This window comes from Xiphophorus hellerii, chromosome 16 (genome assembly GCF_003331165.1).
Source record: "Xiphophorus hellerii strain 12219 chromosome 16, Xiphophorus_hellerii-4.1, whole genome shotgun sequence".
NCBI classification, from domain to species: domain Eukaryota; kingdom Metazoa; phylum Chordata; class Actinopteri; order Cyprinodontiformes; family Poeciliidae; genus Xiphophorus; species Xiphophorus hellerii.
The window spans coordinates 24204093-24214858 of record NC_045687.1 but is presented as its reverse complement, the minus strand read 5'-3'; the positions used below and the strand labels follow the sequence as shown (position 1 = coordinate 24214858).

The window sequence follows — 10766 nt, the reverse complement described above, 5'->3', positions numbered from 1 at the left end:
CAAAAACAAACAAAAAACTACCCACAGGGTGGGCGGAGGCAAAGGAGGCAGGAACCACGGAGGTGGTCCGGCGGTCGTCCGCGGCGGCGGGAACCACGGAGGCGGTCCGGCGGCCGTCCGCGGCGCTGGAGGCGGGAACCACGGAGGCGGTCCGGCGGCCGTCCGCGGCGCTGGAGGCGGGAACCACGGAGGCGGTCCGGCGGCCGTCCGCGGCGCTGGATGCGGGAACCACGGAGGCGGTCCGGCGGCCGTCCGCGGCGCTGGAGGCGGGAACCACGGAGGCGGTCCGGCGGCCGTCCGCGGCGCTGGAGGCGGGAACCACGGAGGCCGTCCGGCGGCCGTCCGCGGCGCTGGAGGCGGGAACCACGGAGACCGTCCGGCGGCCGTCCGCGGCGCTGGAGGTGGCGATGAGTCCCGGGGGCCGCCCACAGACGGCGACGACGAGCCCCCCGAGGCAGGGTCTCTGGTGGAGCACAGGGGGTCTCGGTCGGAACGCTGGGAGTCTCGGTCTCGGGTGGAACGCAGGGAGTCTCGGTCTCGGGTGGAACGCAGGGAGTCTCGGTCTCGGGTGGAACGCAGGGAGTCTCGGTCTCGGGTGGAACGCTGGAGGTCAGGGTCTCAGGAGGAACGCAGGAGGTCAGGGTCTCAGGAGGAACGCTGGAGGTCAGGGTCTCAGGAGGAACGCTGGAGGTCAGGGTCTCAGGAGGAACGCAGAGGGTCTCGGGAGTCGGGGTCTCGGAGGGAACGTAGAGGGTCTGGGTCTCGGTAGGAACACAGGGAGTCTCTGGAGGAACACAGGGAGTCTGAGTCGGAGCGCTGGGGGTCTGGGTCTCGGAAGGAACACTGGGAGTCTCGGAAGGAACACTGGGAGTCTCGGAAGGAACGCCGGCTGGAACGCCGGCTGACTCGGCCTCGGGTGCGCCGGCTGGAACGCCGGCTGACTCGGCCTCGGGTGCGCCGGAGCGAAGCCTTGGAACCGGCCGCGTAGGCGAGCCGCAGCGAAGCCTTGGAACCGGCCGCGGAGGCGAGCCGCAGTGAAGCCTTGGAACCGGCCGCGGAGGCGAGCCGCAGCGAAGCCTTGGAACCGGCCGCGGAGGCGAGCCGCAGCGAAGCCTTGGAACCGGCCGCGGGGGCGAGCCGCAGCGAAGCCTTGGAACCGGCCGCGGGGGCGAGCCGCAGCGAAGCCTTGGAACCGGCCGCGGGGGCGAGCCGCAGCGAAGCCTTGGAAACGGCCGCGGGGGCGAGCCGCAGCGAAGCCTTGGAAACGGCCGCGGGGGCGAGCCGCAGCGAAGCCTTGGAAACGGCCGCGGGGGCGAGCCGCAGCGAAGCCTTGGAAACGGCTGCGGAGGTGAGCCGGAGCGAAGCCTGGGGGCCGGCTGCGGGGGTGACAGCTCCGGAAGGCGACGAGGGGCCGGGTCCACCGGCGGCTCACGTCGCTGTCTCCGGGCTGACCGTGGAGGTGGCGGCTCCGGAAAGCGACGAGGGGCCGGGTCTGCCGGCGGCTCACGTCGCCGTCTCCGGGCTGACAGCGGAGGTGACGGATCCGGAAGGCGACGAGGGGCCGGGTTCACCGGCGGCTCACGTCGCTGTCTCCGGGCAGACAGCTGAGGTGACAGCTCCGGAAGGCGACGAGGGGCCGGGTCTGCCGGCGGCTCACGTCGCTGTCTCCGGGCTGACCGTGGAGGTGGCGGCTCCGGAAAGCGACGAGGGGCCGGCTCCACCGGCGGCTCACGTCGCTGACCTTCCGGATGGAGGTATCGACGGGGGCCGAATCCGGGGGGTGCCAACACCAGCCTCGTTCCCCGGAAAAGCTCCCGCTGCAGGTCAGAGAGAGCTTCAGCCAGTGTCCTCTCCTCCCTGCCGGATCTCCGCCTCGATCCGCTCTGCCCTTTTGGAGGGAACCTCCTTAATGCTGCTGGGTCCATCATGAAGCGAGCCTCACCGTTCAGTCTGGTCGGGTCCTACTGTCATGAAGTGCGGGTGGTGTTGGTGGTGAGGCAGAGGCAGCGGACCCAGGTTAGATGAAAATGTTGATTTAATAATAAATAAGTCCAGTGACACGGCAGCTCGCACAGAGACACACCGACGACGAACAGACTAGACATTGACGAAACATTGACGAGGACCCGACGAGGAACAAGGAACACAGGTGGAGTTAAATACACAGGAGGGTAATCACAGAGACGAGACACACCTGGGAACAATCAAGGGGAGGACAGGACAACGAAGAGACTTAAGGACACAAAAAACTCTAAATGAACACAGAAAACACAGATCCTGACAAAATGGCTTCAAAAATGTATTCAACAAATGGGGGAAAAGAAAAACACACCAAAATTAAGTGTTTTTTGGTTCCATCTGGCATAAGCCTCTTTCTTTGTCTTTCTTTCTAGCAGTATTTTACCTCAGATTTAATTAGGGTCATTAAATCAGTTTTTAAATTTGAATCGCATTTAATTCTGTGATTTATTTTCCTTCTTTCCACTCGTGTGTTTAAAGGGGCAGTATTACATATAATATACCTTTTCTTTTAGCTTTACCTCTATTATAATGTTATTCTCTCATCAAAAACACACCTGGCATGTTGCCTTGATTTCTTCATGCATGTTTGAGAAATCCTTTAATCTCCATGACAATTATTCAGCTGGGGAAAATGCCTGGGTGGACCTAGCCCCGCCTCTCAATGACAAGGCTCCTCCTTGGAGCTGCATTTTCAAGCTACTGAGCTTCTGATACAGAGAGCAGCCCTGTCCCACCCAGCTCCTTCAGACTAGCCAGCAGCAATTAGCAAACACTCGGTGGAACTGAGCATCTGCTGGTCTGCTGAGCTGCTTCTCAGTGAAAAGCTGGTAAAAACGTTGTTACAGGGTTAATAGAGGAGCCATGTTGCGATGACTTCCTGAAGGTGGAGTTTCTTAAAGAGACAGAGGCCCAATTTCAAGGCTTTAAATTACAATGTCAAATTTATGATAATTCATACACAGATATATATAGAATTTTCATAACAACTCAAGGTAATTTAGTAATTTCATAGTGTTATGAAATGATACCATGTAACAGGAAAACACATAATAATAGGTTTTTACTTATTCTCCCTTACTTTTTAAATTTTTCCTCAAATAACTTTTTTTATGCAGTAGTTTTGTCATATTCTTTGCATTTTTACCTCGTCTTTCTGTTTCAACAAACAACTTTATACCAATGTCTTCTGTTTGTGGTGGTCTGCTGAAAGACCACATTTTTGCAATGGCTTATATTATAAATCATTTGACTATATAGGATTCAACAGCAAAACGAAGAAATCTGTAGAAGAAATTGAAAATAAAAAAAACTTCAAACTAACACTTTGATTTTATTTCATAACTGACTCTTATTAGACACATAGCTATTATAAATTACAGGGAATGTGGCAAACCTCAAATAAAGATCATCTGTCCTGGCAGGATATTTTTGAGATTTGCATCATTTAGCTGAAGCCACTGTGACTGCTTTTTGCAAACTGTGACTTCAGCTAAATGAGCCAGAGATTGCAACGTGGTGATAGTGACTCCAAATCATCCAGTCACTGTAATGTATCAGTCAGGAGCAGGATACAGAAACATCTTCAGCATTAAATACACGCCACACCACAAGGAAGACAGCCGCCTACATTCTGAGACCGTGTGGGGGCAAACACAACAGAACAGTTAGGCTGCCAAGAGGCCAACACCAACACTGAGAAACATCCAGGAAGAACTGCTTGTGCTATACATGCGACATTAATCACCTGATTGGACTAAGGGGTCTGACTGTAAAACAAAAGTCTTTTCTCTTCCCTTGATTTCATCAAATCAAATATAAACTTTGGGCCACAGTCCCAGTCATTATGTATATTCCAGTTATTATTAAAGCCTCTTGGTTTAATGAGAACACGAGCAGCACCGTTCTGGATCGGCTGCAGCTCTCTGACTGAGTTTCTAAGCAGACCTAACACATACCCAGCCTTCCAGCTTTTACTGCCTTCTTTTTACTGCTTGGTAAAAGTCTGTGAGGTCAACAGCTTGATTCCTTAAGTTTTCTGTATTGAGCTTGTAACAATTATGCTTTGTTGTTCTGGTCGCATGAGAAGTTCAGAGTCTTGTGGATTTTGCCTGAAAACTCCTGAGCTTTTTAAATGCATCCTGTGGCAATACCTACCTTTTTAAATCTCAGCAACTTCTCCAAGTTGTAAACCTGAATAAGTTTTACCTACTTAAAAAATTCAAGGTAACTGGTTGCCTTAAACATTTTAAGTAAAAAAGTATTGGTCTATCTATCTATCTGTCTGTCTGTCTGTCTGTCTGTCTGTCTGTCTGTCCGTCCGTCCGTCCGTCCGTCCGTCCGTCCGTCCGTCCGTCCGTCCGTCCGTCCGTCCGTCCGTCTGTCTGTCTATATGCATTTTGTTTCTTCAATCAGAAAGAAAAATTATCTGAACTTATTCATTCAGATAAGTTTCTTACAGTGGGTAGAGTATCCAGTAATTTAAGAGTTTGATATTTCATCAAACTCGGGTTTTTAGTCAAGTAAAAATGTCGATGATTTCAGGGATTTGTTTCAAATAAAAACGGTTTCCTCTGGCTCTGTCAGATATTCTGGAACCCCACAGGCTTCACTGTTAATCTGAACAGTCCAAGTAAGAGGTTGTGTCTGGGCAGAGATGATTATTTTTGGATAAAAAAATTTAACTACTTATTTCATTGTACTTTATGTTGTTTTGGGGGCGGAGCAGGCCATAGAGCAAGTCAGAGCCAAGGCTGTTATCAAGACTGCAACAAGCCTTGTTTATGAGTCTTTGGAGAATTTGTAGTTGGGGAACATGAGCCTGTTCTGCTTTATCTGTGTGTTTCTTCCTCATCTCTCACTAACCTCTATAAATATTATGCCAGGATTGTCTTCAGAGACGCGTAGGATCATAGTTGATTATCTCTGGTAGCTAATGCTAACATTAGCAGCCAGCACTGGCTCTGATGTTTCAACTGAGCCCCTAAATCCGGATAGCAGGCCTTCTGTCCAACCGCAATCTCGGGAAGCCATGCACGCATTTTGACGCCATCTTGGTAGTCCCTAACTCTGTTCAACCTGTCGCTGTGATCAGAGAGCACTCCATTCTCATTCTCAAGTCCTCATAACACACCTTGGATCTGAACTATACTGCATAGTCTTTTTTACTTCAGTTTTATTCTTTTAGGTCCTTTTTATTATGATGATTATTGTTTAATTTGATGAGTTTAGATTCTTGATATACTTTTCTATCTATTATGTAAATTTCCAATAAACACAAAGAGATAATGCAATTTTACTATGACAATGTAGAGAAAAAAAATCAATGGGTTTACATTAGCAAGGCACGTCTTCTGATCTAATGAATGTGTGAACAGGTTAAAGGGAGGTGCAGTAGTGCCTTGCTCTGTATGCAGCCACAAACATGAAAGACTGTAGGAACTGTTCTTAAAAGTTTCTCTATTTTCATGTCTGTCAATGAAGAATGATAAATGCTGTAGTGCCGGCTTTGTTCTGCAAAGTCTTTTGAAGACACACCGTGTGGCAAACAACAGAAGCAGTGATCAAATCTGGAATAATTCTTTTTCTTTTTCTGCTAATGAAGGTGAAACCTGATCCTTCTGCCATCTGTGACGTCTGTGGCAATATTTCAGATTAAAACACCTGATCAGTTAATACTGTCACGTTTGTTTTTTCGCTTTTTTTCCTCAAAGCTAAAAAGCAGACAGGTTCAGGAACATCTGCCATGCAGTCCCTCCGGGGAGTTTGCCTTCAGTGGAGCTCCACCTCGATGAGTAAAGAGACGCTACGGATGAATCTCTGTCTCTGGTCCTTTTTGGTTCTGTAGCTCCCAGGCACAGCCACTCTCCGCTTCTCCCTCCGTTTCTTCCTTTCTGTGTCACTCTCTCAGTCCAACGAGGCAGGGAGCTGGAGAGCTTTCTATTTTTAGAATCCAAACCGCCTGCTCAGCCTCCCACCCCCTTTGGCAGAAAAAGATACACCCACATAAAGACTCTCAAAGCATCCATGGACATCGCACACTGAAAGGCACAACACACAGGCTGTCTTATGTGTGCAAACACACGCACACACGCACACACACCCCCCTACACATATGCAAGCTGGAATAGCATTAATTCATTTACATTTAAATGAAGTTGCACACAAACACATGCACTTGCACTTGGAAATGTGAAGTACAAAGCAAAGTGTGAATCAAACCCTTAAGCACATATCATATTGCTCATACTATGGCATTAATAATGCAGGGCTTCTTAGTGCAGAAAGAGGAACACTCCCTGTAGGGGAGGGGGAGGGGCTCTGGCTCCTTTGCTGCTTCTGTGATGTAGCCAATGTGTGGGAATAACAATAAGACAGCCAAATATCTGCTCCAATCTCAGATAGAATAACTCTAAGATACAAATAACTCACAAAACCTGCTCTCAACATACAATTATAACAACTTGGACTCACCATAAAGTCAGAGAGCTGCTACTGGTGTTTCACACTTTCTAAGACTCTACTTTGTTGCTATGGCACCCAAAGGGGGACACACCTATATTTGTACAGGTATACAGGAAAGGAAGGGAGTAAGGAAGGAAGGAAGGAAGGATAAATGGATGGATAAATGTACAGTCATACTCAGTATATGAGATATTTAATGGAAATTAATTTATTCATTATATTTAGTAACTCCATAACTAAATGAGACACATTAAACAAATTAATTCCACACAGACTGCATGACCCTATTTTTGTGAATTATGATGACATTCTTCTTACAGCTAAAACATACATTAAAACAATGACAAAAATATTTATAAAAAATAAAATGAATCTGTAGGTGTAGTAAGTAAAGAAGGTTTAAAACCTGCTTAAAGGTAATTATTTTCAAAAAGGTATTTCAACCTGACTAGAACTCATATTCTAATGAGCTGAGTATGACTGGTCATAAAAATAAATTTGCTGTTGTTTGTCCATCCCTCTGTTTTTCTTCCTGACAGGGTGGGTATGAATGGTTATCTGCTCAGGCTCAGCCAGACACATGTGAGCTGGAATGAGAGCCTGTACCGCAGTGACGATGACTCAGCCTCTTCTGTTGCCATGGAAACACTGCCTCTTTGCAATCATTCCCTTAGTAACAGCGCGGTTGCTAGGGAACGAACCCAAGTGTAGGGCGGTGTTGGCGTGTGGAACAGAGTTTGTGTGTATTCACTCAGTACATGTGACCCGTTGTCTCCATCGGCAAATCCTAACTTTGGTACTTTCACACACACACGCACGCACACCCCCACGCACACGCACACACACACACACCCACGCACGCAAATAAATCAAATACGATTTTAGCAGAATTTTGCAGCACAGAATGACCAGCACCTGTTTTTCACATTTTAATTTTTTAAAAAACAAATTCAATTCTGAAAAGTGTGGCTTGGATATGGATTTAGCCCCATTTGATGCAATACCCTTAAATAAAAACAATGATCCTGGCAGTGGAGTGTAGATGGAGATGTCTCGATGAGGATTTGTGTTTCTGAGGTGGTTTTGCTGGAGCAGCTGGTTCTTGGAACCCATGAAGCGGGCGAAAAGAAGGTTGGAGAGTGGGTCAGCAGGTGAAGACGGGGGACGGAGGAGTGGATCACCATGGTGTTAATCGGGTTCCGTAAGAGATCTGTCACAAGGACGTTTGATGAAGGGTTCTGGAATCGGTGTGGCAACTTTGTGTGGGAGAACAGAGAGTGCCAGGTTGAGCTGAGCAGAAGTAAGCAGACATTAATAACTTCTTCAGAAACTCTGGGAATAATAACAATGAGAGCACAGTTGACTTGACTCCACCAACAAGGTTGATCGTCAGACAAAGTGGAGTCATCCTGCAGCTCCTTGAATCTCCAGCTGTTTGGCTTTAGGGAAATTACAGAAAGGTGCACCGTCTGAAGAAGACATCCTGTGTTCACACACGCACACGCACGCACACACACACACACACACACCAGGATCATGACAGAAACAGGCCGGTGATAACTCTAGAGAAACTGCAGAGATCCTCCACAGGTTGGGAAGATCAGCTGACAGGACGACATCTAGTCATTCCCTCCATAAAGCTGACTTTCATCTAAAAGTGAAAAGCAGAGATTTTTATTTTCAAAGAAAGTCATAAATGTTTGTGGAATGGTGGCAAAAAGTGAGAGTAAAATTTATTAGTTTGAGCTCCTTTTAAAATGCCAACAGTGTGTATCACTTAGTAAGTACAATCAATACTTTATTAAATGACACTGTGGTGACAGTGTCATGCTTCAGGGATCTATTTTTCTACAGTTATAATGTTATTTATGGTGCATTGGACTTAAAATGAATTGCTTAAACAGCTAAATGTTAGCTTATTTGTCTTCATTTTGATATTTCCAGCTATTAAAAGTGGGAATAACAGAAAACTGACAGTCCTGTCTCTGCTTCGATAACTCGATGCCTCCCCCCTGCCCCCCCTCCTTTGACCCAGCAGCCTCCAAACCTGTTTTTGTCTTTCTGCTCTGCAAAAAAACCCACATTAATAAGCAGGAATATGAGAGCTAACTAGCCCAAGAGCCCATCCATGGCAAGCTACTCCTACAAACAGAGGCCTGTTTGTTTGGATGCATTGACGTCACGGCTGACGCAATGGCTGCCTGGAGTGGCCGGCTCCATCAAAGGCCTCTGCTCAGATCCGTACAGAGGTATTATTAGCCAGCAGAGGGAGATAGATGGAGAGGAGGGGGCATAGGTGGAGGAGGTCAAAAGGAGGCTGGGCTCAATAGGGAGGGTGAGGAGACTAGATGAACAGTGAAGTTTCAGGTTGTATTATTTTTTTCCCCCTTATCAGTAGTAAAGAAAGCAAAAATTAGCTTTACATCTTTAAAGTGATAACCAAACCACCTGTAAAATCAATAGACTTGTTTATAAGTTACAGTTAAATGACAGAAGTGGAAAGTGTAACGTGTTAAAAATTCATTCCAAATTCATCAAAATAGAAATTAACTATTGTGGTGGATCCACATATTAGCTCTCTTCTGCCACTTAGTGGACAAAAATGGAACTCGGTGTTTTTGAAATTGGAATTTACTCCCTTATTATACAAAAGAATACTACCGTGTATATTCTTTTAATGCATAACATGCAAAACATTTTCAAGAAATATGGTTTCTGTTTAATTAATTTACATTTTCGTTGTTTTCTGTAACCTGTCTTTGTTCTTTTATGTTGTTTTTTGTTATTCATTTACTTTTCTTGACTCTGCACGTCTGAGTGTGGCTGGTGTAGTTGAACTCAGAATCAGTAATTTCATGCTTTAACAAGTTGGGCAGTTCCTTTTCCCCATTGAGGCAATTTGGTTTGGATAGTTTTTGATTAATTAAGTCATTATTTGAAATGTGTTTTTTCACCCCTTTATTCTTTTTCTGTTTATCTTGGTCTGATATTAAAATGCAGTCGTTTTAATGATTCATTAAAATTTCATAGTCATTTTAGTAAAATTCATAGTCATTTTAGTGTAAAGAAAAGCAGAAACAGAAGAAATCTGTAAAGGGGCAGATACTTTTTCCCCAGCAGTGTGTATGATACCATGAATATTAGTTTGACCTGGTATGGATTAGAGTACAATCACAAATAATGTCAGGGCTAGATTTATATTTTTCTTAAAACATACAATCCAATTGATTAATATAGGATTCCAGCTGGTTAGAAGTTGGTTGGAAGTAGTTACGAACTTGAGTAACTTGTTGGGGGGGAAAAAAAGACTTTTAGTCGTTTCACTATACCATGCTTTTTGCTTTTACTTTAATGATATTTGTAGGAAGTATGGTACTAGTAAAATGTCTCCATACTTTACTCATTGAATGAATAACAAACATGTTTTAACAAAAAACTGCATGACACACAGACACCCACAGTTTGAGGTGAAACCTTCTGTTTGTACACCAACTTGGTTGTTCTGCTGTTATTTCCTTTAGGTTAAGTGAATATACAGTAAACACCATATACTGTCACTGGAAATATTCTACCTTGTTCTAAAATGTAAAAAATAATTTATGTCATAAGAGTTATATAGAAACATAGTGATTTGGAAAAGTGTTTCTTCTGCTCAAAAAGTTATTTTTGCATGATTTTTTTTTTTTTCAATTTTGGTTTTAAAATATTAGAACTTACAAATACATCAGATGCTACGAACTGTTAGTACAAAGAAAAATAAACTGTTACTCAGTACCCGAGGAGCACTTTTACGGATTATTTTTTTGCTCTTAAGTAATTTCTTGGACGGCTACATTTTACTGTTACTTGAGTAAAATGTTGAAATAATGATATTCTTGTTGGAGCATAATTTTGGGTGCTCTGCATCTGGTCGACTCAGAGGGTGGCGGTACCACATCACGAGGCTGGCTGCGCCACCGTGAGTCTCCCTCAGAAGAAGAAGTAGAAGACGACGTAGAAGTGAAAGAAGAAGAACGCCGTCGTATGCTAGCTATAATGACAAGTTGCTAAGCAGTTATTGAGACTTGACAGAGCTTAAATGTGAAGAACGAAGCTGCGGAAAGACTCGTGTAGCGCTGCGGGCAGGACATGCAGCGCTCCAAAAGGTAATGAGCCGTAAAGCCCCGGGGTCTCGGCTCAGCGGCGCCCACAAACTGCGGCCACACTGGAACGACTGGCAGCCCAGGTTGGTTGGTGCTCTTCTCAAAATAAAACGGCGGCTCTCGGGGGGGCCTGGATGTTTT

At 45.7% G+C, this 10766-nt stretch overlaps 1 protein-coding gene across 2 annotated transcripts in view; it reads left to right on the top strand.

Moving 5' to 3' along the window:
* The first annotated feature begins 10460 nt into the window (after nucleotides 1–10460).
* smg1 (SMG1 nonsense mediated mRNA decay associated PI3K related kinase) overlaps nucleotides 10461–10766 on the top strand; it is a 54462-nt gene continuing 54156 nt past the window's right edge. For both annotated transcript variants that reach the window (XM_032588093.1, XM_032588092.1), the window contains exon 1: nucleotides 10461–10708. In XM_032588093.1, coding sequence (XP_032443984.1) covers nucleotides 10632–10708 — 77 coding nt within the window. In that variant the 5' untranslated portion in view covers nucleotides 10461–10631. The remainder of the gene's footprint in view (nucleotides 10709–10766) is intronic.